At 38.3% G+C, this 27,486-nt stretch overlaps 2 protein-coding genes across 6 annotated transcripts in view; one reads left to right on the forward strand and one right to left on the reverse strand.

Annotated features, from left to right (window-relative positions):
* Positions 1-1,461: 1,461 nt before the first annotated feature.
* On the reverse strand, positions 1,462-2,885 carry LOC129770185 (protein farnesyltransferase/geranylgeranyltransferase type-1 subunit alpha). Its single transcript, XM_055772856.1, has 3 exons — positions 2,534-2,885; positions 2,116-2,470; positions 1,462-2,056 (listed from the first exon to the last, which is right to left on the reverse strand). The coding sequence occupies exons 1-3, from the start codon at positions 2,673-2,675 to the stop codon at positions 1,549-1,551; spliced, it is 1,005 nt and encodes a 334-aa protein (XP_055628831.1). The 5' UTR covers positions 2,676-2,885; the 3' UTR covers positions 1,462-1,548.
* A 6,606-nt stretch (positions 2,886-9,491) lies between these two features.
* Positions 9,492-27,486, forward strand: part of LOC129770184 (cholinephosphotransferase 1) — a 56,835-nt gene continuing 38,840 nt past the window's right edge. For 2 of the 5 annotated variants that reach the window (XM_055772855.1, XM_055772854.1), the window contains exons 1-2: positions 9,492-10,245; positions 17,351-17,750. In XM_055772855.1, coding sequence (XP_055628830.1) covers positions 10,034-10,245; positions 17,351-17,750 — 612 coding nt within the window. In that variant the 5' untranslated portion in view covers positions 9,492-10,033. The remainder of the gene's footprint in view (positions 10,246-17,350; positions 17,751-27,486) is intronic. The other 3 variants (XM_055772853.1, XM_055772851.1, XM_055772852.1) reach the window with 2 other exon arrangements.

Consider the following 27,486-nt stretch of genomic DNA (forward strand, 5'->3'; position numbering starts at 1 on the left):
TGAAGATAAACGGAGGGAAGGTATTGAATTAGAGAGACTTTAAACTCTGAGAGTTCATTCGTCTCTTCGAAGATAAAGGATCTTTTCCGGGTTTTAGTATCGGGATTACTTTTGCCAACTTCCAACTCGAGGGGAAGTAGCCAAGTGATAGACATCTGTTGAAGACAGAAGTCATAATTTCATATAAGTTGTTACTAAGATGTTTCAACTCAATGTTAAATATACTATCAAAGCCGGGGGCCTTCAAATTCTTCAACGAGCGTATAACCGAGATAACCTCTGCAGTCGAGACGATTTCAATCTCTTGAGGTACAGAATGGATATTGTCAATAGCCCTTACAGTATCATTCGCCAAAGCTTCAAATGGACTTGTAATGTTCTGGCCAAGATTGTGTGAACTAGCGAAATGGTTGCCAATTGCATTAGCCTTTTCGGCAGGTGTTATCAATCGTTCTGAATTGTCAGGTTGAAGAAGAGGAGGAATAGGATTAGACTTGGTCTTGAGAATTTTGGCGAGCTTCCAAAATGGCTTGTAGTTATTCGGAAGTTTACTAATATCTTTTCCGATTTTTTTTTGTTACAGAGATCAATCATTCTGGTCTGGATAACCTTGGTTAACTGATTATACTGTCGTTTCCTCTCTCGAATACCAATACGTTGGTACTGCCTTCGATAGAGGTTCCGAAGTCTAATCAAATGTTTAGTAATTGGATCAATTTGAACAGAGTCACTCACATGAATCGTTTCTGGGATGTGGAAAGTTTGCCTCAGCGAGATCCACTGTTTATATTCTAAGCAAGTGTTTCCCTTCGTTCTACTTCTTTTCTTTTGTCCACGGAGACAATAAATCTTACGATTTCCCCTTCGTTGCTCGTCGATAAGTTGCCCGTTATTGACAACTCTGTTCGGGAGAGCACACAAATGGACAGAACAATGGAAACGCTCATAGTTTTCATGAATTTAAACCATTTACACACCATGGAATTGTAATGTATAGCTTATCAAAGAAATCTTAGGGAATTTCCGATTCGATCGTAAATCTCCAAAATCCGTTCGCGGCAAAAATAGTTATTAACGTTAACTTTATTTCATAAAAACGTGACCTGTTTTCTGATTTGGCACCCTTAATAAAAGACGTAGTTCTACGTCAAACAAAAAAATTGTGGTGCGGACTCAATCCACTTCTTTTTCAAGCATGCATGGTTTGCGTCCCTGATATTTTCCTTTGGGAATACGTTTCAGAAACGCTTAAATATATGCAATTGCTTAAACATAATGCAACACATGAGGATCGAGCAAGAACTAGACTCGATAAGATTATTTCGATTTACAAAATACGAAATTTTGCTCTGTGTGATAGTGATAGTGATTGTATCGACTTCTCGATTCGATTTACATAATAGGGCCCTATGTTCAAACTCTTTAGTATTTTCGGGATACAAATTAAACTCAACAAACCACTGTCGATTATCGACAACATTTAATATTTGATAAAACTCCTTTTTTCATGACACTTTTTTGTTATATCGTATTTGTGCCATTCACCATTTAGATCCCATTTTGATTAGTTTCCCCCTCGCCGCCTATCTTCCTTTTAAAGTTCTCCGCAATGTATCGCCAGTACGCACATCGGATTTGATCGTGCTGAGCTGCCAACGATTCGCACATTTCCAGCACTTTTCCCTTGAACCCCTCGGGATCACGTCCCGCCTGTTTCGCCTCGAAGTACTGCTCCTCATAGAGATCAACAAGAAATGCAAGCAGATAGGGCGAGCGAATACCGGAATCGTAAAGTTCCTCGCAAAACTCGACGACTTCCGGAAACTGTCCCAACTTGCCCTCGCCTTGCTGAAGAAGCCCTCTCAGGAAGTTCCACGGGCTTTCGTTATTCTTCACCAACCGAATGCGGGTTATTACGTATTGTATTTCCCGTTCAAGTACCTCCGCGTTGAATCCGGTATGTTTAAGCACGAAGAATCGCTCGTTCCAGGCGGAATTATTGCGCAAATCCTCCGAAATGAGACGGTCAACATAACTGAGCTCATCGTCAAACAAACTAGAACGAGATAAGTAACGAATATTTGTCCTCATCAACAAAGAAGTTCTATTACGTACTCAAAAGTTTTAATTGCCCACTGACGGTGCTGCCAGGCGTGATAGTTTTTTGGATCGAGGGTAAGTATATCCTCGGTCATCTTCAACTCTCCACTGGCATCGTTTAGCCACTCCACAATGACCCGCCGATGATGCCACACTTGGTAGTTTTTCGGATTGTCCTGAATCTTCGCATCGATGTACTCCAATTCATCCCATAGATCACACTTCAGAGCTTTCAGCAGCACCCGGCGGTACTGCCAAACGGTGTAGTTAGCGGCATTCAGCGTTGCAGCATCATGCGTCAATTTTAACGCTCGGTGAGATATTTCCTGTTTGGAGATAACGGCCCGCAAATAGCTGTACACATCATTGACTGCGGCATTACGGAATATTAGGTTTCATCTATTTTGTCAGTTTTATCGGAAGGAATACCTACATTTCTCGCTGTACTGAATCATAACGACCGGGTTTTCACCATCATCCTGCTTGAGCGGTTGGATGTCCTTCCATTCCTCACGGTCTGCGTAAAGAATCCACTCTTCGGGGAAATCTTCATCGGAACTGTTACCTTCGGACATCGTTACTGGATTATAACTGAGCCCACTATTATCGTTCGGATGCGAGAGATCACGCAGCTAGTGCCGCAGTGCAATTATACGTTGCCGTTACGAGGTGGTAAATTAATTAAATGAAAAGCAAACATTCACCACATCTTTTTACACCCGAGTATGAGGGAATGAAAATCGTCTGCGAAGTGCAAAACGAAAACCAGAATCAGACGAGACTGTCAAGGTAGGGGTGAAAGCAATAGTGGTCGAAAATAAAGCTGGGCCGATAAATGACACACTGTTTGGAATGGGCGTAAGTCGGTGTTTACTTGTTTCGAGATTTGAATACAGTTCGAAAGTAATTTACTTTTATCTTTGTACAAATTGTATTGTCTAGGAATATGTCGTAGATTTTCGAATAATATTAAAATTATATTTAACTAGCTGTACCCTAGGTAGTGCGGACTGAATCAAAACGGTTGTCAAAAAAGATCCAATTGAAATGTCAAAAAAGATCCAACGATCAGGAGTGTTATTTTTCTTATGACAGTCAACCAAGCAAACCATTTGTCATGACAATTGTCATGCGTAAATGCGAAAACAGAATAGAAACATACGGTATGAGCTGGTATGAGGCATGATGTCGACGCCAACCTCTCTCAGTTTGTATTCTGTTTTCGCATTTCCGCATGACAATTGTCATGACAAATGGTTTGCTTGCAGTCAACACTATAAAAAAGATATTGTTATCAAAGGCAAAAATAATTAGACATATAAAATGAACGAACTACATATCAACATATCAAAATATCAACAAGCTACGAATAACACTTAGTTCACTCCAAGATTTTAATGTGGGAGCAAAATTCGACATTGGTGAATTACGTACAAAAGTGAAATGTTTTTGAGACGTTTTTTTTTTCTAACGTTGGTGAAAACAGCTTTGCTAGTGAAGCTGACCGAATGAAATCCGCGTAATTATGATCTGCTAGTGCTGGTGACGAATAGAACGGTAAAGCAATCTGCGCTTCGCGTTGATGATGGACGTAATCTTCTAAGTCAACTACCGGCCTAATTGGGGAGAAGGCATTACGGTTTATCACGAGGTTTTTTTTCCGGTTGAAATGTAACGATGTATTTCTATCGAAATAATCCTGAAAATGTGTATGAAAGATTTGCTACACTTTTGGTTTTGAATAATTCAAACATCGTACTTTCTCCACAGATACGGGAACCATTATTTGGAACTAGTTTGTCGTCTCCGCAAAAATCGACCCAGCGTAAAAACATGTTCGAGGGTATACCATAATAGCTTACGCAAACATTTTCACTCCTATTTGGGCAGCTTTTCACTGAACAACGCATTTTTAATGTCCACTTTCCCTAATATAATATTTTTCCGAACGAAATAAAAACATAGTCACAGTCACGTAAATGTTTACTCTTTCGATTTGAAAACATTCGATAAAAAGTGGAACGAAGAGTTGCCAGATGATTTTTAAAAAAGGTCGGTAAAAATATGTGAAAGTCTGTTGAAAATGTAGAAATGTCTGTAAAAGTGTGAAGATCTGTAGAAATGTCTTATAACGTTAATTTTCACATTCATTAAGGCCTTGTTCTCACTGCAGCGGAGCATCAGCGTGGCTTGAGTGGGGCGTGTGATGCTTGCGATTAATCGTGTGTGTTCTTACCGATGTGTTCACACCAGGCTGAAGTGTCGCGAGCGTGGTTTTGGCGTGTGGCTGGCGTGCAAATGAAAACACTTCACGCGAGCGATATTTGTACTTCTCCGCCTCTCTCTTGCATATGTTTGTTTGTAGTAGTGACATAATTTTAATTTTTAGCGTTTTTTTAATTTTTACGTTTTTCACCGTCCGATTTTTGTCCCGGATAGTCCAACGATGTTGGAATATTCAAAAAACAGGAAGTGGGTTATATCTATGGTATAACCACAAGGGTGACGTAGGACTATCGTTGATTTAGAGATCATTAGTTTGAAAATGAATTTGAATTCATTCTGAATGAATGAATATTTGGGGGACTTCGAAAACGAGAGCGTTACGTTGGAGGCACAAGGTTTTATGCATCCAATATTGGATACGGAAATATCCTACTGATGGGGAAGAATAATCTTCAGAAGCTATCCTGTTAATTGCGATTGATTGAAAAATCACAAAACCAAATGTATTTGGTCACAATGTTACATGGATAGAAAACATTCAAATAAACTCTTTCACATGAATGTATTTTTAAATTCCCAGAGGAACTGGCAGCTTATTTTCAGTAACGATTAGATATTTCCACATTTTCCTCGATACTGGAAGCCCACCAGTGGTTAATGCTAATTCGATAACCATCTGTTCTGGCATCACTCTCCTCCTGATGGATTCCCTTCTGGCCTAAGGTGCACAAACAGGCTCTTGGTGACACCGTGCTTTCATGATAAACGAAGAGCTTCACCACAACAGCGATAACATGCTCCAATCGCTGTTCAATTTGAACTGAGTGGATTTCCGAGCGGCGCTCGCTTATATACCGATTGGTGATTTCAATAGCCTGTTTTGAAAGCAATTTTAAGACTATTGAAACAAGTTTTTGGATCAGAAAGTAACAAGTATAGAACGCGTAGACATTTTATCTTTCGAATGAAGTGTTTATCATACCATTTCGTTCAGTTGTTTAGGAGCTATTAACGCTCAAAATCTCGGTCTCCGGCGTAACGCTTTCGTTTTCGAAACTTTGATTTTACACCCCGGTATAGAAATGAAAGACGTAGTCCTACGTCAAAATAAACCAATTTTCATTCTTTCATTCAAAAACACACATTGACAATTTGTATAAAACACTACGAAGACAAGCCTCTGGCACGGTGCAATGTGAGTGAATTAAAATATCGTTGCGAGAAGTGAACACGCTCCGCTCGCGCTACGTTGATGCCCCGCTGCAATGAGAACAAGGCCTAATACTTTGTACATCGCGATGCACGTAAGATTGTCTTTTGTATATTATTGTATATTTTGTATATATATATATACAGCCATTCCATGCCAAACCGATATAGTGGTCCTCAGATTTCGATGAAAAGTGGTAGTTTTGTTCTTTATTGCAAAACATTAGACCTGTTTTTTTAATTTTTTCGTTAGGGCGACCATTTCCATTTTAGGGTGGACTTTTTCCCAAAACTGACTTTTTTCAAAAAATCATAACTTTAGAACCGCTGAACCGATTTAGATTATCGACATATCTAATTGAAGCCAATGAGTTTTTTATAAAAAAATATTGAACTTTCACAAAAAATGAATTTTATTTGTAATTATCGATTGTAGCTGTTTTTTATTGGTTCATGGTTTGGGCTAGAGAGCGCTATATTGTTTTATATTTTTCTTGGAAGCAGATATATATTAGCTGACCCGGCGAACTTCGACCCGCCCAAAATTATTGTTTTGATATAAATTCTTTAGAACGAATTTCTAAACCTTTTCTCATCATAACATTGTTCTATGGGCAGAATACAGCAAATACAACAAAATGGAGACGGCTCAAAAGAAACATTTCTTTCATCGGATTTTGCGATTAGCAACACATTTGTGCTTTAATTTTTATTTATATAGATAGATAGATAGAAGATATAGGAATGCGTTGTTTTGCCTGAAAATCCATTTCCACTTTAGAACAAAGATTCAGCTAGCGCATATATCGAATGAACTAACAACGCTTACCATGATGTAATTTTCGGTCATATGGGAATTCAATTTTTCGAATTTTCCTTCAGAGTTTTCCAGAAAGTTTCCGTTTTTGCTCTCCACTATATTGATCTACGGGAAGAGATGAATACAACAAAATAAAGACGGCTAAAATCGGAACATACCTTCTTCGGGTTTTTCACTTACGAATAGATTTGGCCTTTCATTTTTATTTATATAGATAGATATATGCTAGGTAGTGCGGACTGAATCAAAACGGCTGTCAAAAAAGATCCAATTGAAATGTCAAAAGAGATTCAACGATCAGGAGTGTTATTTTTCTTATGATAATCAACATTATAAAAGAGGTATTGTTATCAAGGGCAAAAATAATTAAAATTATAAAATGAACGAACTACATTTTTCCGTCAATTGTTCAATTAACCATTGCATCTCTGAAAGAGCATCTCAGCCTTTCACTGAGCAACGCATTTTTATTGTCCCCTCTCTTTGACATAACGTTTTTCCGAACGAAATAAAAACAAACGAAGTCAGAGTCATGTAAATGTTTACTCCTGCGATTTGAAAATATTCGATAAAAAGTGGAAGGAAGGGATGCCAGAGGATTTTTAAAAAAAAGTCTGTGAAAACATGTGAATGTCTGTTAAAAACGTGGAAAAGTCTGTAAAAGTGTGCAGATCTATAGAAATGTCTTTTAACGTTAATTTTCACATATTCATTAATACTTTGTACATCGCGATACACGTAAGATTGTATTTTGTATATATATACAACCATTCCATGCCAAACCAATATAGTGATTCTCAGATCTTCGTCAAAAGTGGTAATTTTGTTCTTTATCGCAAAATATTAGACTCGTATTTTTTTTTTTCATTAGGATGCCCATTTCCATTTGAGGGTGATCCAAAAAATCATTTTTTCCACTTTTTCCCAAAATGACTTTTTTTTAAAATTTATAACTTTGCAGAGTTTATATCAGATAATTTGTTTATATGCAGATAATATGGATCCTATTTTCGTAATTATTGATTGTAGTCGTTTTTTAATGTTTTCTTGGCTTTGGACTAGGGGGCACCATATTTTTTTATATTTTTTCTTGAAAGCTTAGAATTTTTTTCATAAAATATCTTGATATCAGATATGCTATTTTTTCGTTTTTGAAATATGATTTTTCAAGACTAATCGATGGTTCGAAAAACAATTTTCCCCATTTTTCCCACTACAAAAAGTCATAACTTTTGAACTATAGGATCGATTCATGTCATCGGTATATCAAATTGAAGCTTACGAGTTATTTTTCTTTGAAAAAATATTCCTTTGCGAAAAAATTGAATTTTCACTTCTGTAATTATTGATTGAGTTAGTTTTTCATAGTTTTCTCGGTTAAAGATAGGAGCACTATATATTTTTTAATATTTTTTATGGAAAGCAGCGGATTATTTACCTAACATATCTCGATATCAAAGATGCTATAAATATCGTTTTAAGTTATAATTTTGTAAATTTAACATTTAACATATTCATATGTGACTAAACTAGACCTATGCTACTAGAATCCAATCTTCCCGCAAGTGTGATATTATTGGCTTGGTTTATTGGCTTATTGGCTTCAATTTAATATATCGATCATCTAAATCGGTGCAGTAGTTCAAATGTTATGATTTTTTGCAGAAAGTTATTTTTGGACAAAGGGGGAAAAATGATTTTTTGAACCACCGGTTAACTTTGAAAAATCATATCTAAAAACCGAAAAAATAGCATCTCTGATTCCAGATATGTTATGTAAAAAATCCTCAGCTTTCAAGAAAAAATATAAAAAAATATAGCGCCAAAGTCATAAAAAATAAAAAACGACTAAAATCAATAAATACTAAAATATAATTATTCTTTTCGCAAGTTAAATATTTTTTAATAAAAGGCTAGGTCATTAGTTTCAATTTTATATGTCGATCATCTAAATCGGTTCAGTGATTCAAAAGTTATTAATTTTCGTTTGTCATTTTTGGGAAAAAGTGGAAAAAAATTGATTTTTCGGACCACTTAATAACTTATGTGTTGTAAGTGTGTTTGAATGTTTCAACGATCTACACATACATACATACACATACATACGCGTTGTTAATTTTTATAAAAATCAGTATTTCTTCGTTGATATATTGGACATCTACCAAGGCTTGCGGTCTTGTCGTTGATGAAATTTCTAAGAAAATGCAGTGTATATTTTCCATCCGCCATGCAAAGCTATACAAGTTTTAGATCACCACACGGCTATGAACCATGTCTGTGGTAACAATATCGAACAGTAACCCATATTTCGTCATAAGCAGACCCGAAAGCGAATGTAAGTTGTTGAAAATAGAATGAACATTTTTATTCGATGTTGTTCAAATACTTAGAAGACATAGTCCTGACCCTAACTTAACTATTTTCAATAAATCTCCTTGCATTTCAGCAAAACAATCTTATCTAGAACAGAAAATAATTATGAGAGACAATGTTCGTTCAAGATTTTTCGTTACCTGCAGAGAATGCAATTTTTCATTAATTGTGAATAACCGTATACTCTCTTTCGTCTGCAATGATGTCAGGGCAAAAGTACTTATGTGTATGAGTTCCAAACTTTATACACATCAGATGGGCCAACCGGAAAGACTGCCGGGCCGCAGGTTGAGTATCGCTGGTCTAACGTTATGTGTATTGATATAAACTAAATATAATAACTTTTCTGTATTAAAACTATGGAAAAATGTCATATGGTGAGTCAAATATCTCTGATGTGATGAATAGAGCCTCTTATTTTTTCAAAAACATGTGAAGTATTGTTAAATCCAAAAAGTCTACAACAAAAATAAGTGTTTTACAGATATGTCTGTAAATTTACAAACATATTTGTAAATCTGGCATCTCTGGTAGTCTGAAAATTTATTGCAAGGAATCGCTTGAAAACATGCATGAATTTGCTTGAAAATGAAGTGGATTGAGTCCGCACCACGTAGGTTTTCACCGTGAAGTGGCGTTCGCGATCAGGCCTATATTCCGCTAACCAATCCACATCGTTGTCGACCCAATCGGCCGATGCCTCCCCTGCTGCTCTTTGACAGTTGTCCACGCGTCGTGTTGGCCCAAACACACAAAACACACATCGCCTGATGTGCATGCCCCGCTGCTTCACTGGTGAGCTGTCAAAGGTATCGTGATTGCGTGATTTGTACGACGAGCGAGAAGGGAAGTAAGCACCCAGCAGATGAACAGAAATTTTGACCGTGAATGAGCGCTTTTCCGCGAGTCTAGAATCAAGTGGTGGTCGCAGAAAAAGACAAGTTAAACAGTGATTTTCGTTTGCCGGATTGTTGATTTTTGTGTGGATTATTGGAGAAGATTATCCCCACGGAAGGGGGTGAGAGTGGGAGATTGGCTTTCTATCCCCGGGTGTTGACGGTAGAGCGAGTTCCGTGTCGCTGAGGTGATTCAGTGGTGAAATTTGATTCGAGGTCAGGAAGAGGAGAAACGGAAAAAAGTTGGCGTTAAAGAGGCTAAAATAAAGCCGTGGTATGACAACATTCGTTCCATGCTTTGTGTATTGTGTCTGAAGAGCCACTATAGTGAGAATTTGTGATAAAGGAAGCAGAAACGGAGAAATTCGTTGCGTAAAGCCGGAAGTGTTTGCGTGTGCGAAAATTCACGATGAAGTTCTACAAACAAAAGCTGCTGCAGCCGGCGCAGCTGAAAAAGCTCGGCGACCACAAGTATTCCTGTTCCAACGTGAGCATGTTGGATCCGTTCCTGCAGCCTTGGTGGTGCTGGCTGGTCGGAAAGGTCCCACTCTGGCTGGCCCCGAATCTGATCACCATAGTTGGGCTGATTATCAACATCGTTACCACACTCATACTGATCTAGTAAGTAGTTTTGCATCGATGCAACTTTCGTGGGACAAGCTCCTCCGACGGATCTCGCAATCTATAATTGGGCACTTGCAAAAGATGGAATATATCTGCCACATTGTGGAGAGACGAGAGGGTGAATGGTGGTTGGATTGGCGCAATTATATAACAGCGAAAGTCGGAGGGGTGTTTCTAGTGCTTTTCTATCCATTACAGCATTTGTCTGAGGCTCATTTTTTTTCCTGCTAGAGAGCATGCATTGCGTTGAAAGAAACTTGCAATTTGCTATTTAACGGGTTGGTAAAGTGCCACACAATGGGGCTGATTGTGCGGCTTTGTTGTGACTGTGTTTTTGTCGCCAAGACTGCCGATAGTTTTTCATGGCATCACTCGCAGGATTTTATGAAACAACGATGAATGGATTCTTATAGCATTCAAACAATGGATTTTTTATTCGGAAATATGTAATCTATTTGAAAGTACTAATACTTCAGTTTGGCTTAGGGACACTCGGTGGGATCGTAAAAGTTAATCTACCCTACTTTCCAGAAATAAATGACGGATCAGCAAACAGAGCGAAAAAAACTAAAACAGCTAATTTTCTTTTATTTCGACTTCAAGAAATGAACTGTGTAATCTAAGCGCGGCCTCATAGGTATCGAACTGAACATTTGCAATTTTTTCTTTTATTCATGCCAGCCTGTCAGTTCGGTTTGAGACTTGGGGCCAATAAACGCTCGCGCTGTTGATGGGTTGTTGTGCAAGATTAATGTTTTTTTTCTGTGTTTATTGACAAAGATGTCTTGCTATTGAAAGCGGCGTAAACTCAACTTGCTATGGCTTCTAGGTAAACCATTCGGGCTTCCAGTTTTTGCGCTTGTTGTTACTTTTTGTATTTTTTGTGTTTAGTAATGGCTTAAGGGGAGACCCCAGTCAGAAAAATCGAAAAAAATGAATTTTTGTTTTTTGCATTTTTGGGAAGGGGCTGTCCCACGGGGCACGTACCACGTGGACAACTTTAGGGGTGGTAGGGGTAATGCAAATGTCCACGCTTGTCCATGGTGAGGGGTGTAAGAAATCAAAAGAATTTGCCAATTGAATTTCAATATCGTAAACGATCGAAAGACAGACAGAAGCAAAATACTATACGATAGGAGCGAAACGTGTGAACGATCCTAAGTTAATAATCTCACCTATCGGAAGCGGGTGCAATAAAACCTGATGCAAGAAATAACGGAAAGGAAAGGGACCAAAAAGATCGTACACATTTCTTATCGCGCTAGGCTCCGTTGACCTTAGAATGCAGTTATGAGTCAAAGATAAGCTTTAGGCAGAAGTTGCATGTGGTGAAGCACAGATAAGCGATAGGTAAAGGAGTTATATGCAAAGGAGTAAGAACGTATTTAGTTTTCTCTTTCTTTCGCACGTTAGATTTGAATTTAGGATAGAATTAGGATAGAATGAAATTGTATATAAAAACCCAAGGTTCTCTGAATACAGTAAGTAGTCTTTGGAATTGTGTCGTGACGAATACATCCGAAACACCTATTTTGAATCGACTGACGAGAGTTCTTCAGATTCAAGTCTTCCAACGTTCGCAGCAATAATTGTATAATTTGCGCTCGGAGTTCGTGAAGATCTTGTACTCGTTGATCCTCCCGCTTAGTTGATATTCGATAGATTGTCCAGCTCCCGTTCAATAAATATTTTCAAAAAATATACTAAAAATGGAATCCGTTCTGCATTTATGGTCTGCAGATATCTGCGTGAACAGGTTCATAGAATTATTCTGGAAAACACGTTCCCATCTGTATTCAAAAATGAATGATGTTCTGCATTTTCAAGAATGTTCAAATTTTCTATCTGAAATCATTTACAGATATGTAAGGGGATCGTTTTACTTATGAGAGCGTTTAGTATTCAAGGTTTCTCTTAACTACGGGCCCAGAGAAATTTTGTTATATTAGGCTGTCAAAAAAGTCCTGCGGTATTTCCGCGAGGTGTCGTTGTAAGCACGTAGTTCTAGTTGTATTCATTGTATCGAGTCATACTATAGCTTGTTGGAAAGGTATTTTTGCGCGCTATAATATAGTCCTTGACAGTGTTTTGTTTGGTTAAGCTGTTCGTGAGTTATAGTGTCGCAAATATGGAGCAAAATAAAGAGAAAATCCGACATATTTTACAGTACTACTATGACAAAGGCAAAAATGCATCTCAAGCTGCCAATAAAATTTGTGCAGTTTATGGACCCGATACAGTTTCCATTTCCACCGCACAACGATGGTTTCAACGTTTTCGTTCTGGTGTAGAGGTCGTCGAAGATGCGCCACGCTCCGGAAGGCCTGTCGTCGAAAATTGCGACAAAATCGTTGAATTAGCCGAGAAAGACCGGCATAGTAGCAGCCGTAGCATCGGCCAAGAGCTGGGGATAAGTCATCAAACCGTTATTAACCATTTGAAGAAGCTTGGATTCACAAAGAAGCTCGATGTATGGGTGCCACACACGTTGACGCAAAAAAAACATCTTTGACCGTATCGATTGATAATCGCTGCTGAATCACAACAAAATCGACCCGTTTCTGAAGCGGATGGTGACTGGCCATGAAAAGTGGGTCACTTACGACAACGTGAAGCGCAAACGGTCGTGGTCGAAGCCCGCTGAAGCGGCTCAGACGGTGGCCAAGCCCTCATTAACGGCCAGGAAGGTTCTGCTGTGTGTTTGGTGGGATTGTCAAGGAATAATCTATTATGAGCTGCTTCCCTATGGCCAATCGCTCAATTCGGACCTGTACTGCCAACAACTGGACCGCTTGAAGGTAGCACTCATGAAGAAGAGGCCATCTTTGATAAACAGAGGCCGCATTGTCTTCCATCAGGACAACGCCAGGCCACACACTTTTTGGTGACGCGCCAGAAGCTCCGGGAGCTCGGATGGGAGGTTCTTTTGCATCCGCCGTATAGTCCGGACCTTGCACCAAATGACTACCACCTGTTTTTGTCCATGGCGAACGAGCTAGGTAGTCAGAAGTTAGCCACAAAAGAGGCCTGTGAAAATTAGCTATCCGAGTTTTTTGCCAATAAGGAAGCTAGCTAAAAACATTATAACAGGGGTATTATGAAGATGGCATCTCGTTGGAAACAAGTCATCGAACAAAACGGCGCATATTATAACAGATGATTGTAACTAATTTTATGAACAAATGAAAATTGAAAAAAAAAATACCGCAGGACTTTTTTGACAGCCTAATATGTTTTTGTTCATTTTTATTTGTAATAACGGTAAAACGTTACAAATGGAATACGACACACTGGCCAATATTTTATACCCACCAAATTGACTACTGGTTTGTACCGAGGGTATCGTCGGAATCATCGCTGTACGTGGAGTTTCTGGTTCTAACACATCCGAGGCCAGAATCGCAGTGTTATTCATCGTAGAATCAGCAATGGGAAGAGATCTGGGAAAACTAAACTGGTAAGCTGTTTCAATCACCGGTGGCAACATGCTACTGGACGGCACAGCTGCGACTTGCTGGACTGCGCCGGTTTTGTGTTTACTCAGCCACGATTGAACTTTCGCTCGTCTAGCTCGACTACTCAATTTACTACTGCTCTAGAAATATATCCTCCCCCTCGGCAAGTTTTCGTTGTATAGCAGCATCCTCCAATATCCTCCTCATCCGCAAGGCTTTCTGCTCCTCCATCATCTGCAGGCTCAACTCCACCCGTGAAGAGCGAGCGGTTGACACTCGAGACTGGGTCATGCCGTATCCTCGATGCGGCATTGATCGCATTTCCAACTGCGATTAGCATCTGCAATGGAATCCGCCACTCCCGCACATCCGATAAAAATAATGCACGTATTTCAACCAAACAAACAATTGTAAATTTTCGGGAAGCTCTGAAGGAAAATGGGAAACTTCAATTCGCATGTGTTCTACAATTACATATTGACAAGCGTTGTTAGTTCATTTGATGTTTGTGGTAACGAAATTGATCTTCGTTCGAAAGTGGAAATGGATTTTAATGTGATAAAACGCACTCCTATATCGTCCCCTATCTATATAAAAAATTGATTGCCGAATGTGTTGATAAGAGCAAAACTCGAGAAAGAGAGTTCATCCGTCGTGACAACTTGGATTAACTCGGTGTTATTATGAATACCACGATACTGTCATGTCACGGAGAAAAACAAGTACAGGCAAACCTTTTTTTTTGTGCGGGGGATAGGGATCGCACAAAAAAAATCGCATAAAAAATCGTGCAAAACATCACCAGCAGCTTCAAAAAATCGTGTTCGGTACACATTTTGAAAAAAACTTTTTTTGTGCGGTAGATAGGGACCGCAAAAAAAAGTTTCCCCCAAGAAAATAACTCAAATCCACGTCATTTACCGTTCAATTTCCTTTTGTTTTCCTGCTTTGCGATGGGACAATTTGCCTTTTCGGTTGCGCGTGGCTGTTTTGTGCTTTTAGTTGCATGCCGAAACGTGATGCTGTTAGATATCATGTCATGCAAAAACTTAGATCATTTGATGGAAGGAGGGGAATGATTTCAGAAGTGGATAATTGAGACGCAAATATACTTTTTTCGCACTGAATTGCATATAAACCATCGAAAAAAACTAAATGGACGCTAACTTCGTCAAATATGTTTTTTTTTCATACACCGCACAAGAACAGAAAACCGCACAAAAAAAAAATTGCGCAAAAAAAACCGCACAAAAACAGGTTTTACTGTATATTTGTCACTTGTGTTTTAGGTTGTGAAAAGTCACGCGGAATGGAGCAAGTTTAATTTCGTATTTATTTAGCTTTTTTGCTAACATTTTGAATCTTGTCTTGTCTTGTTTAGGAAAGAAAAGCTAAACAAACAGCAAGTTACCCGCTTTGTGGCATTTTTAGACGAAATCCTGACGTATCCAGAGGACGTATATTTGTTTATTTGGACTCGGACGATCATTATGGTTGATTGTGTATAATATTGATTTGTTGATATTTTTAGTACAGGTCGGACTCGATTATATATAATCGCAATTTCACATTCAACGTTAATTTTCGAATCCAATACATAATCGAATCACAAAAAAGCCATTTTTCTATTAATGTTTGACATTCACACATTAATGAAAAAAATGTTTTCTTGAGATTCGATTATGTATAGGATTTGAAAATAATTGTTGAAAAAAAAGGTCGACTGTATATAATCGAGTCCGACCTGTATTGAATAATAACCCTGAAGTTTTTCCAACATTGTAGAGCAGTTTTTTGTAATTCAAACATTGCACGATAGTTATAACAGACGATAGTTATAAAGAATAAGGCCACTTTTTTTCCTTTTTACGTAGTAAACACCGCTGTCTGAGTAAACAATTTCTTTACTGGGCAAGAATCCATGGATGCCCCACCAAGAAGAAGTTTTCCGACGAATGTGAAGTTGTTTTGAAGACATGCTTTGAATAAAAGAATATTAAAAAAGTGATAATAGATTTAAGAGCAAAATGAACCAAAACTTTCTTAAAAACAAATAACTGAACTGAACTGAAAAGTTTCAAACAAGGAAACAATGAGTCTATCATTGCAAAGCATTCACAAGATACTGTCTTGAAATTTTTTTTTTACATTATTTTGATAACCGTATAATGACAATCTGCATCACTTTCTGCTTTTAGAAAATTCCTTGAAATCCATCATAGGTTTTATATAAAGATTATGTTTCTGACCCATGCTGTTAACCAGTTTCTGTTTAAATAATGAAATCACACCTCATGTCCTATATATCAAATAACACGAGAATAGGAAGGATAAAAGGATTGAAATTCCGAATCCCATATGACAGTAGCTCAGATTATATTGATCGTGAGGTTGATAAATTCGGGTTTTCTATGAGTTGAAGAAGGTATTATTATTCAACGAAATTGTAGAAATGGTTCTTGCAAAATGATCCTAGTCTTGACCTATACTGCTTCTCATTTTTTTTAAACGAGTAAGGCAGAGCTAAGAAAAAGAATATGCGAGATGTTCATTATTATATATAATAGTCATGTTTTATCTCTAGAGAAATTTATAGAAAGAGCAATTACATTCCCATATGTTCAACAACTACATCATTCACGAACAACCAAGTATTCCTCCTCATCTAACGCATCAAACAAATGAATCATGGGATGAGCCCGAATACTTGACATATACCGAATTTTCGAGGTATAATCGTAAACTTGTCATTCTAAAAAAATACGCTTAATTAAATGGAATATTATCTCATGTACTGGATTAATTTTATCTATATAACGTTCAAACGCCCGAATGCAACCGACATATCTCTTATAAACGGAATGAACTCTTTCACTTCATGGAGTTCATTTTTACACGCAACAGTCCGTGACAATGATGATAGACACAAACAGATTAAGTGAAGTGAAAGTGACGTGAAAGCGTATGTGGCAGTGATGTTCGTGATCAGGCCCGGCTGTCTTCATTCTATCATATTATCTGTATTTTCTGTATCACATTTATTCCATGTAACGGAGAAACATGTTATTTCCAAGTGGATGAAAAATCTTGCACGAGAATTGTGTCTGAAAATAATCTGATACTATATTGTCGAGTTTTGGTAGAAGTACTGAATATTTATAGTAAAAAATAGTTTTAAAGGGTAGACCCGTGAACGTGCGCTTAGTAAAAAAACGTGGATGTGATAACGAAAATAAATTTTTGACGGGACGAAGTTTGCCGGGTCAGCTAGTGTAGTATAAATATTAAAACGGCAACTTCAATGAAGAAATATCTACTCTCACTATTAATATGTTTAATTGAGTTTAGCATTAACACCTTACAAAATGTTCACGGTAAAATGTGAAGGGATAAGTAATCTATTGCGTTTGGAGGTGACACTATCCTAGACTAGCTGTCGGGCGCCTAGGAATACTTACGCGGGCGACCGGTAGACCGCGGACCACCGTTTGGCCACCACTGTCGTATATGATCTATTAGTTTTGACCACTATCCGTTGAAGCCATCGATTGAAAGACGGACGGAAGTAGAGTTGTGTATGATATGCATTCCTCACTTCTGTAGTAGCTCTCCACTTCTGTAATATCCACCTATCTTTTCCATTCCAGCTTCAGTCCAAATGGCCGCGAGGAGCCACCACGGTGGGCCTGTGCTCTGTGCGCCCTCGGACTATTCATCTACCAAAGTCTGGACGCCATCGACGGGAAGCAGGCCCGTCGAACGAATTCCTCAACGCCACTCGGAGAACTGTTCGATCACGGCTGTGACTCGATATCGACCGTCTTCGTGGCCCTTTCTGCGTGCGTTTCCGTTCAGCTCGGATACTATCCCCGGTGGATGTTCTTCCAGTGTTTCTGTGCGATGACCCTGTTCTACTGTGCCCACTGGCAGACGTACGTCTCGGGTACCCTGCGGTTCGGTAAGATCGACGTGACGGAGGCGCAGTGCACCATCATCGGAATCCATCTGATATCGGCCGTGTTCGGGCCGTCGATCTGGATGACGAAAGTAAGATTATTGTTATTAGCGGCTGGAATGATTTAAAAATTGTAGGTTTAATAAATAAGGAATATATGAAGTGGTATGCGCCAGAAACTGTCCTTCAGCAGCACTTACCATCGCATCGGATTGCTTTGCGTCAGCGCAACACTCCGCATCGTGGAGATAAGCAGCGTTGTAGTAAAATGCGCAGAAAAGATAATTAAACCACAAACACCACCAATCTGTCCATCCGTTATGAGTCAGCATTTTGCGTTATCTCAAACGGGGAGGCGCATTTTACTCGCCATGCGATGTGAAGCTCCGCGTCAATTAAAAAAGAACATATGACGAATAACTGACCAGACCGCCAGATATGACCGGGTCGGAGGAGATTTGTCTGTGTGTACGCATGGTTTCGATGCACATCGTGTTTTCACAAGCCAAGATAACGGCAACAGAATTGTTTTCGATGTGCATTTCGTTTGCTGATGCAGCCAATCTTGACCTTTCACAATGAATGAAACCCGTATGAATCGCTTTCGAGCTGTTGTTTTGATTTGCGATAGCGCCAAGGAATGAATCAAAAAAATGTTGAACGGAACAGTTCAACCAGATTATTGATTTGACCTTTTTCTATACACATTGTCCTTGTGTATCGTATATAAATAGTATAATTGGAAGCGAAAGATGGGAAAGTGTGGGGATGTGCTCTTCTCTGGGAAGCATACCTTCAGTTAGATCGAATTTGTTACGATCATGACTCGTTGCGGTGGACAGTGGGACCGTTCTGGAAAAGACGGTCAAAAATCTTTTCTCGTTTTATCTTACATTTTAGAGGTTGAGTGTCTTCAGATAAGTTTATGCAGAATATTGATCCGGATAATTGTACATTTTCATTTAAACTCTTACTAAGTTGGAAATCTAAGAAAAACTAACTTTTTGTACTTACGAGATAGTTGAGTTTTGTCTTCAGAAAAATTGTGAAACATTGTCGAAGATATATAATTTTCATCTCTTAGTACTACAGAAATATAACTGTGTTTCTTGGAAGAGTACCACACAACTAGTTTTTTAACTTAAACATTAATTAACTTAAAATCTAAATTGCAATATATCAACTCAATATGTTCCACAATGTTTTAGGTGACATTAAAATACATAACGTTGCGGAAGACGGTAGTTTCCAGTGATACCATTTCGATGTACATGTACAAATAAAAAACTAGAAGTGGGTTATATCTTTGATATAACCGCAGAGTGGACGTAGGACAACCGTTGACTTAACATTCAATAAGTAACAAGCTAACGCTGCTTTCATAAATGTGATTTCTTTGATATGTAATATAATACCCACTTCGATAGTATCCACTACACCATATCATATCGTATTATTCACTATCAAATGCATAGTCAAGGGCACTCATCGGTATCGAACTACCATCGATACCACGATTTTCACTAAATGGTTCTTTCAGTTCGGCCTGCAGAGACTGTTTTCTGAACTCTAATCCATCAAATTTGTGTCCCTAAAAAGGGCCGTTGATTGTATGCTACGGTACTCGGGATTCATTTCAGGCTGGTATACTTTGGTTCGGTTTGGTTCCTTCGGAGACATCGTGTTGGTCGCATTCTTCTGGCAGCAGTAAACGGAAGCAAACCTCGAACCGTCCACAGTTCAAGAGAAAATAATGACGAATGCTGGCTGATTGAAGATAATTTAGATAGGTTTTAAACTTTTCAGTTCATGCGCCTCTAGCAATGACGAAAGCAAAGGAAGCATCATGTTTTATACTCAGAGAGTGTGGAATGTACCCGACCCCTTTCGATCATATTCTTTTCATTATATTCGTAGCTCACCTGAGAGAGAAACCATCTCACAATCCAATAACGGTTAATGGGTTTCCAAGCGGGCGCGCTAGTATATATACGGATACGGATGATTTCAATAGCCTCTTTTCAAACCTACTTTTAAGCTATTGAAACCATTTTTCGAGTCAATAAATAGCAATCATATAACTTTTGGACATTTTATCTTTAGTATGAAATGGTTATCATACCATTCTGTTGATCCGAAGCAGAATGATTGACGCTTACAGAAGGAATGAATTCCTCCCTGGAATTACTCGGCAAAAATAATGCCCTTTCCCAACAATTAGAAACGACAAACGATTGCGGCAGTCGTAAACAAATGATTTTCAATGGGATTTCTTTGATATGGTGACTACACCATATCAAACATGTTGTATTTTTCACTCCAAATCCATAGTCATTGGCACCCATCTGTATTGAGTTATCATCGATATCTCGGTTTTCGCTAAATGCTCCATTCGGTTCATACAGAAGAGAAATAGAATTGGAAAAGAAGAGCATAATGCATAGGCGTCTGAGTGCGACCGTCCTCATCTCACATCGTGGCATCAACTGAATCCAGAGCGTGTGCGAGTTTATATACGATTTCAATAACCTGTTTCCAAAGCAATTTTTAAGCTATTGAAACATGTTTCGGGCTCAATAATTAACAATCATATAATTCGTGGACATTTTTTCTTTTGAATGAAATGATTCTCATACCTCTCCGTTCAGCTGGAAAAGAGGTATTAACGTTCAAAAGCTTACAGTCCAGCGTCACTCTCTCGTTTTCGAACTTCCCGGTACAGAAATGAAAGACGTAGTCCTACGTCAAAAATTGTCACTTTTTCTAAATAAATTATTCAAAAATGTGCACGTCTGTGCATTAATACCCAACGTTATTTTGTCAGGGTTCGGAGTTTACGCACACTGCTTATCGAACTCGGGAACTGTCGGAAACATCACTTTTTATGCCAATTTTTGCAGCGCCATTCACTCCATATTTTAACCGTGTCACTTCATACTTCATCTACTGTTGATGTTTATCTACAAAAAGAAAAAGGTACTAAAATATTCAATTTACAATTCGATTTCTGTTTCTAGTTCGTTATCGGAACTCAATTTTAAGTTAATAAGCAAAAGATCCACTGTAGTTGGTGAAAGAAATCGGATTTTATCGAACATTGCTTGTATGGGTTGCTTATCAGAGGAACGGATGTCATAAGCAATCTCATTAAACATTCTGATTGTTGACCTCTCTGCAAATTGAAATTTCGAGGTTTTGAACAAGTATGTTCACAATAATTTAATAAGAAAATTACCACACTTTGAACTTTTTCACGGAACCTTTTTGAATTTATATTTCTTTTGATGTTCCTTTGTCAATGCCAATGATATCTGCTCCGCGAATGAGAATGCGATGCACCGATGACGGCATGTAATTCGGATTGGGCGATCTTGGATCGATATTCAGCAGATCGATCTTTTCCTCTCCGATTGCTTATTTTTTGAATCGATTCTTTGTACTCCAAAAAATCGATCTTCTATTTGATCGTAGAATTTTTTCTTATAAAGGGTGTGTCACATCAAATTGCATCACGGAAAAAACGCTGTAGAAATTTAATTTTTAGGAATTATATCTTCAGCTTTCGCTTATAATCAGATAAGATTGTATAGATCACGTTGGCCATGCTTCACTGTCAATTTTTCGTAAATTTGGAAAAATGTCGTCGAACGAAAAAGAGCGTCGTGAATTAATCCTGCGCACTCATTTCGAGAATCCGGAGTTGTCACATCGGGACATCGGTAAGATGCTGGGAATCGTCCAATCCACGGTCAGCAGAGTACTAAAACGATACTTCGAGAACCTAACCATCGACCGGAAGGTGAAGAACGGCAAAAATGGATGCTCCGTCAGTGGAAAAGATCACAAGCGCGTAGTTAAGCAGTTTAGACGTGATCCGAGAAGTTCGGTCCGGGATGTCGCCAATAAGCTGAATTTGTCAAGTTCAGCCCTCCAGCGGACCAAGCAGCGGGAGGGCCTGCGTACATACAAGGTTCAGAAGGCTCCCAACCGCGACGAAAGGCAAAACATGGTGGGGAAGACGCGAGCCCGGAAGCTGTACACCGAAATGCTGACGAAGCCGCATTGCCTGGTAATGGACGACGAAACCTTCGTCAAAGCGGACTTTCGTCAGCTGCCGGGCCTGTTGTTCTTCTCCGCAGAGGACAAATTCAGCGTTCCGGAGGAGATTCGCAAGCAGAAACTATCCAAGTTTGCCAAAAAGTACATGGTGTGGCAAGCGATCTGCTCTTGCGGGAAGCGGAGCGCCCCTTCGTGATGACCGGCACGGTAAACGGGCAGGTTTACCTTAAGGAGTGCCTACAGAAGCGCTTACTACCACTATTGAAGCAGCACGAGGGCCCGGCCATCTTCTGGCCGGATCTCGCTTCGTGCCACTATTCAAAGGACGTGTTGGAGTGGTACGAAGCCAACGGGGTCACCTTCGTGTTAAAGGAAATGAACCCGCCCAACGCGCCGGAGCTTCGCCCAATAGAGAAATATTGGGCGATTATGAAGCAGGCCCTCCGGAAGAGCCCAAAAGTTGTCAAATCGGAGGCGGACTTCAAGAGAAAATGGATTTCTGTTAAAAAAAAACTACAACCTGACGTTGTACAGAACCTTATGGACGGGGTAAAGAGGAAGGTGCGAGCATACGGGCTTGGGCTCGAAGTATGAATAAAAAGAAAATGCCAAAAGTTGTTTAATAGTTTTTATTTTACTGTCTAGAATTTTCGAAAGGATCGGTCTACTGGGCGAATTTCTACAGCGTTTTTTCCGTGATGCAATTTGATGTGACACACCCTTTAAATTTGTTTTTCATTGAACGTTGAATTTAATCTCATCAAAAACCACCTGAAAAATTTGATAAACATTGGATCTCGTTCAAGGTTGTCAAATTAGGAGCAGCCCACATACCATGTGGACAACTTCAGGGAGGTAGGGGTTACGACAATGTCCACGGTTGTCCATGGTGAGGGAGGAGGAGGAGGTTAGAAATAATTTCCACGTGGACATATTAAATTGATATTCAAAAAGAATGCATTCGCGTCTATATTATAAAGTAAATCAGATCTGTTATCTGTTATGTTATATTATGCTTATCCTGAGCAGTGTTGCCACATTTTATTCTGTACCAGAGGGGTAAAAATCTTTCTCATCTGTACTTTTTCTTCTAAAAATCTGTACCATCGAAAATGTTCGTTGTGAAAAAAGTATATTTTATTAGAATAAAAATAACTCATTTATTTACTACAAATACTACATTTACATTTGCAACTCATCCGAATGTTTGATGATGCTTATACAAAGCCACTATGTTTAATCAAATCTTTTGCTCTCAAAATAGTGTTCATCGTATCGTTGCTGAGCCGATTTCGAAACTTATTTTCGTTCTGATTATATTTAGAAAAAAAAATGCCGAGAAGTGAGGCATAGTGAGAACGATACAAAAAAAGCATCGAAGCGCCGAAAATACGTGCGTTAATTTTTTTGGAGTACAAACCATCAATTATTTTTAGACACCAAATTTTTGTCCACCAATCATCCTACATATGCTCGTTTTCTGAAAGTGTGATTTCCTTACGGAGTAATTTCACCTTTAGGGTATGGAATTTATTCTCCAGATCTTGTATATTCCCATCGTTGAACCCTGGAAACGAATGTTGTCCCTGTGAAAGTGATCAATTATTGCATTATGAATCCTTTATTATCAGCAGCACCAAGATATACTGCAGCGTAAAAGTCGTCATGTACCTTAATGTTGTTTTCTTCAAATGTAAGAATTTTCACACGCGGAAAAAATCTGTACCAATCTGTACTTTTTGACGAAATCTGTACCGAATCTGTACCAAAAATAACGAACAAATCTGTATCTTTCCAGATAAAACTGTACGTGTGGCAACACTGATCCTAAGTACTTTGTATGTATCTATTAAAGGGTTTAGCTGCCTGAGAGTGGTAAGACGGAAGGCTCCGAAATTTTGAGAAACGACCGATTAAATTGGCGTAGAATTGCTCTGAAATAACTCGCTGATTGACGGTTTCTTCATCCTGGTGGACAGTGTTGCTACATTTTTATCTGTAATGGAAGGGTAAAAAACCTTCTTCGTCTGTACTTTTTTTTTGAAAAATCTGAACCGAAAATCTGTACCATTGAAATGTTTGTTACAAAGAAAAATCAGCTTTGTTAGCATAAAATATATTACTTAAACCTCAATTTACTCATCTGCTATATGATACTTTTCAAATATAAATTATGAATGAACATTAACTTCTCCGTATGCGGCAGAGTTTTGATTTCGATGATTGAACCATCAATCATGTATAATCCCAGAAATATTCCCAATCTAACAAGCATCTAAGAAATATTAGAAGCGTTTTCAGCGTTTTATGACGGGGAGTGAATACTGTACCTAAATATGAAATTGCTCCGTAAAGAAATCTCTGTTGGACAAAAAATTGGTTGCATGAAAAGAAGTGAAAAAAGAAATCGAGAAAGCAACGATGCGATGATCACAATTTTGAATTCTAAACATTTGATCAAGCCGCATAGGGCAGCTCGAAACTTTTAACTGCTCTCTAAGACTCAATGACATACGCTCTGTTGCTTTATTGGAGTTTATTTTGCCCCAGATCGACTGATTGAATTGTTTGTTCTAGGCTGAAAGACCTGAATTCACGATGCTAAATGAAGAGCTGAAATATCTTAAATCGAATTCTCAATAATATCTGCGAGGAATCTTACTTTCAATGCTACCGAATTTGAAGATCATTCGAAAAGCGGTAAGAATATGCACCAGAAGGAGCAATCAGAGCAAATGAATGGCGAAGGCAGATAATTTTTAAGGATATTTTTAGCAATTTTTTCCTGAAGCTGATCAATCAAATGAGAAAAAGATTCGATTTTAATAATTCGATGCTCAATGCTGCTGTAATGTTAACTCCGAAAAAATTACCAATTCAACAAGCACGTTGTATAGGAAGCGTTTTCAGGATTCTACGATGGTGTTTTACAAGATCTAAAGAACGAATTCCTTGCTCTGAAAGTTAAATTGCTCCGAAAGGGAATCACCGTTCCAAAAATTTGTAGTATTGGTGAACAAAAGTTAGATGCCCAAAAGAATTCACAGTTCGCTCGCATTTCCGGCGCTTTAGTACCTTGTTTATAACGATCTCACTATGTCACACTCCTCGGCATAGATCGGTCGATTTTTTTCTTAATATATTCAGAGCAAGAATAAGCTTCGAAATCGACTTAGCAACGAATATTGTGGCGGTAGATCGAAAATTTTGTTAAATGATAGTACGCAATCTAAATTTAGAAAAACTATGTACGAGCATCATCAAACCCACAAGTGATTCGAAGCTTGCAAATGTTAATGTAAATTTGTGGTATTTGTAGTAAATAAATAAAATATGAAATTAGTAATTAAACGTAATATTTCATAGAAATGAGTTTTTTAATGCTAATAAAACAGATTTTTCTCTACAATAATTATTTTAGATGGTACATGTTTTCGAAAGAAAAAGTACAGATGTTAAAGTTTTCTACCCCATCTGATGTAGTTGAAAATTCTTCCGAACCGTAACTCGATGTTGATAATTCCTTAATATTTTCCTTCGTTGATCTTATTGTTTTCTTATATTCACGTTGGAGAGGTTCAACCCTTCGTTGGTCGATGCATTTTGATTGAATGTAACAGTTTTCCATTTACTATTTTTCACAGTAGAGGCAGCCATGGCAGTGTTCCGAGCTCTGCAATACAATTTTCTTAACCAATGTTAATTTTGCTAAAACTTACATTATAGACTCATTAAACGTAAAAATAATAATTTATTTTTACCAACAAAATTTTATTTCATTGATTTTCATGACATGAAACGCTAGGACTCAGGACTCATGCTTTCACCAATACAAACAAAACCATTGCGGAAAATTGAGAAATGAAAATTAAACTTTCGGAGCACTAGCTCGAGTTTTCCGACGTTTTTCACTATACATTGCGACGGCAAATGGAAATTTAATACCTTGTGAGTAATCGATTAGAGTTTGGTTGATATTACTTGATGGGAAGTGTGCGAGAACGATCATTTTCTACACACTGTTTCGCAAAATTATTGATTACTAGCTAACCCGGCAAACTTCGTCCCGCCCATTTACTTGATTAATTCTCGAGTAATGCAGAAATTTGTGTTTTATTTGTATGGCAGCCACCCCTAAGAGAGGGGGAGGGGTATCTAACCACCATAGAAACATTCATTGCATCCTAAAGTTTCCATATGCCTAATTTGGTTTAATTTGCTTGATTAATTCTCGGGTAATGCAAAAATTTGTGTTTCATTTGTACGGCAGCCCCCTCTAAGAGAGGGGGAAGGAGTATCTTAACACCATAGAAACATTTATTGCATCCTAAAACCTCCACATGCCAAATTTGGTTTCATTTGCTTGATTAATTCTCGAGTAATGCAGAAATTTGTGTTTCATTTGTATGGCAGCCCCCCCTTTGAGTGGGGGAAGGACTGTCTAACCATCATAGAAACATTTATTGCACCCTAAAACTTTCACATGCCAACTTTGGTTTCGTTTGCTTGGTTAATTTCCGAGTAATGCAGAAATTTGTGTTTCATTTGTATGGCAGCCCCCCCCTTAGAGAGGGGGGAGGGGTCTCAAAATATCACGAAAACCTTCCCCTGCCCCAAAAACCCCTACATACCAATTTTCATGTCGATCGGTTCAGTAGTTTCCGAGTCTATAAGAATCAGACAGACAGACAGACATCACTCCATTTATATATATATATATATATATATATATATATATAGATCGGGCGAGGGGTAAGGGAGGGAGATGAAAGAAATGAGCGCCATTGTGGCTTCCTTCCACCTTCACCTTAGCCCTTTCCTGTACAACATCGAGTATGTGGTGTACTTGCATAACGTAAGGCGCTAAAACGCTCAGCAGAGTAGTGAAATCATTTGATGTGTGACGTATTCAATAATACGGGAAAGAGTTAATACCGCTACCGATTTTTTTTTCAAACGACCGCAATGAACAGTCCAAATTACTGAACCAAACTAGTAAGCTAATCAAGAAGTTTTCAGTAATTTTGAGTGTTTTGAAATGTGGCCAACCCACAAACATATATAAACAGTATCTAAAGAGATGTCCTATGAGACTGTGAAATATTACGTGAGTCATTACGGATATTACATGCCGTCATCGATACATCGCATTCTTATTCACCAAACAGATATCATTGGCACATAATCATTGCCGATCGGTTGTCTGTCAAAGGAACATCGAGAGTGGAAAATAAAGATTCAAAAAGGTTCCGCGAGAATCGACCTAGAAAATGTTTAAGGTGTGTTAAATTTTTTATTAATATATTGGTAGCATACTTGTTCTAAACCGTCAAATTTCAATTTACAGAGAGGTTTACAATCACAATGTTTTCGTAAGATTGCTTATAAAACCCAACACCCAATGATAAGTAACTCGCGAAAGCAAAGATAGAAGAAAATATCAATTTCCTTCAGCAACTGCAGTGAAACTTTTGCCAAATAACTAAAATTTGAGCTCTGATAGCAAACTAGAATCGAATAGTAAATTAATATATTGTAATTGAACATCAACATTGGATGAAGTGTGAGGTAAAAAGGTTAAAAGGGGTGTGCTGTATACTCCAAACTCAGACGTAAAAAATGACGTTCAGTATCGATGCACGAATGTGCACATTTTTGAACAATATTATAAGTAAAAGTTACATATTTTTGCTTTGTAACCACTGTACATCGCATTGGTGTAATTAAAAACTGATAGTGTCTTTAGCAGAGTAATGTATTTAAATGTTA

This window comes from Toxorhynchites rutilus, chromosome 2 (assembly GCF_029784135.1).
Source record: "Toxorhynchites rutilus septentrionalis strain SRP chromosome 2, ASM2978413v1, whole genome shotgun sequence".
Taxonomy (NCBI): domain Eukaryota; kingdom Metazoa; phylum Arthropoda; class Insecta; order Diptera; family Culicidae; genus Toxorhynchites; species Toxorhynchites rutilus.

Coding starts and splice junctions, on each gene's coding strand:
- LOC129770185 (XM_055772856.1), bottom strand. CDS start 2,675: ATGTCCGAAGGTAACAGTTCCGATGAAGATTTCCCCGAAGAGTGGATT. Junction 2,471..2,533: donor GATTCAGTACAGCGAGAAAT/GTAGGTATTCCT, acceptor GTAATGCCGCAG/TCAATGATGTGTACAGCTAT. Junction 2,057..2,115: donor TGGGCAATTAAAACTTTTGA/GTACGTAATAGA, acceptor ATCTCGTTCTAG/TTTGTTTGACGATGAGCTCA.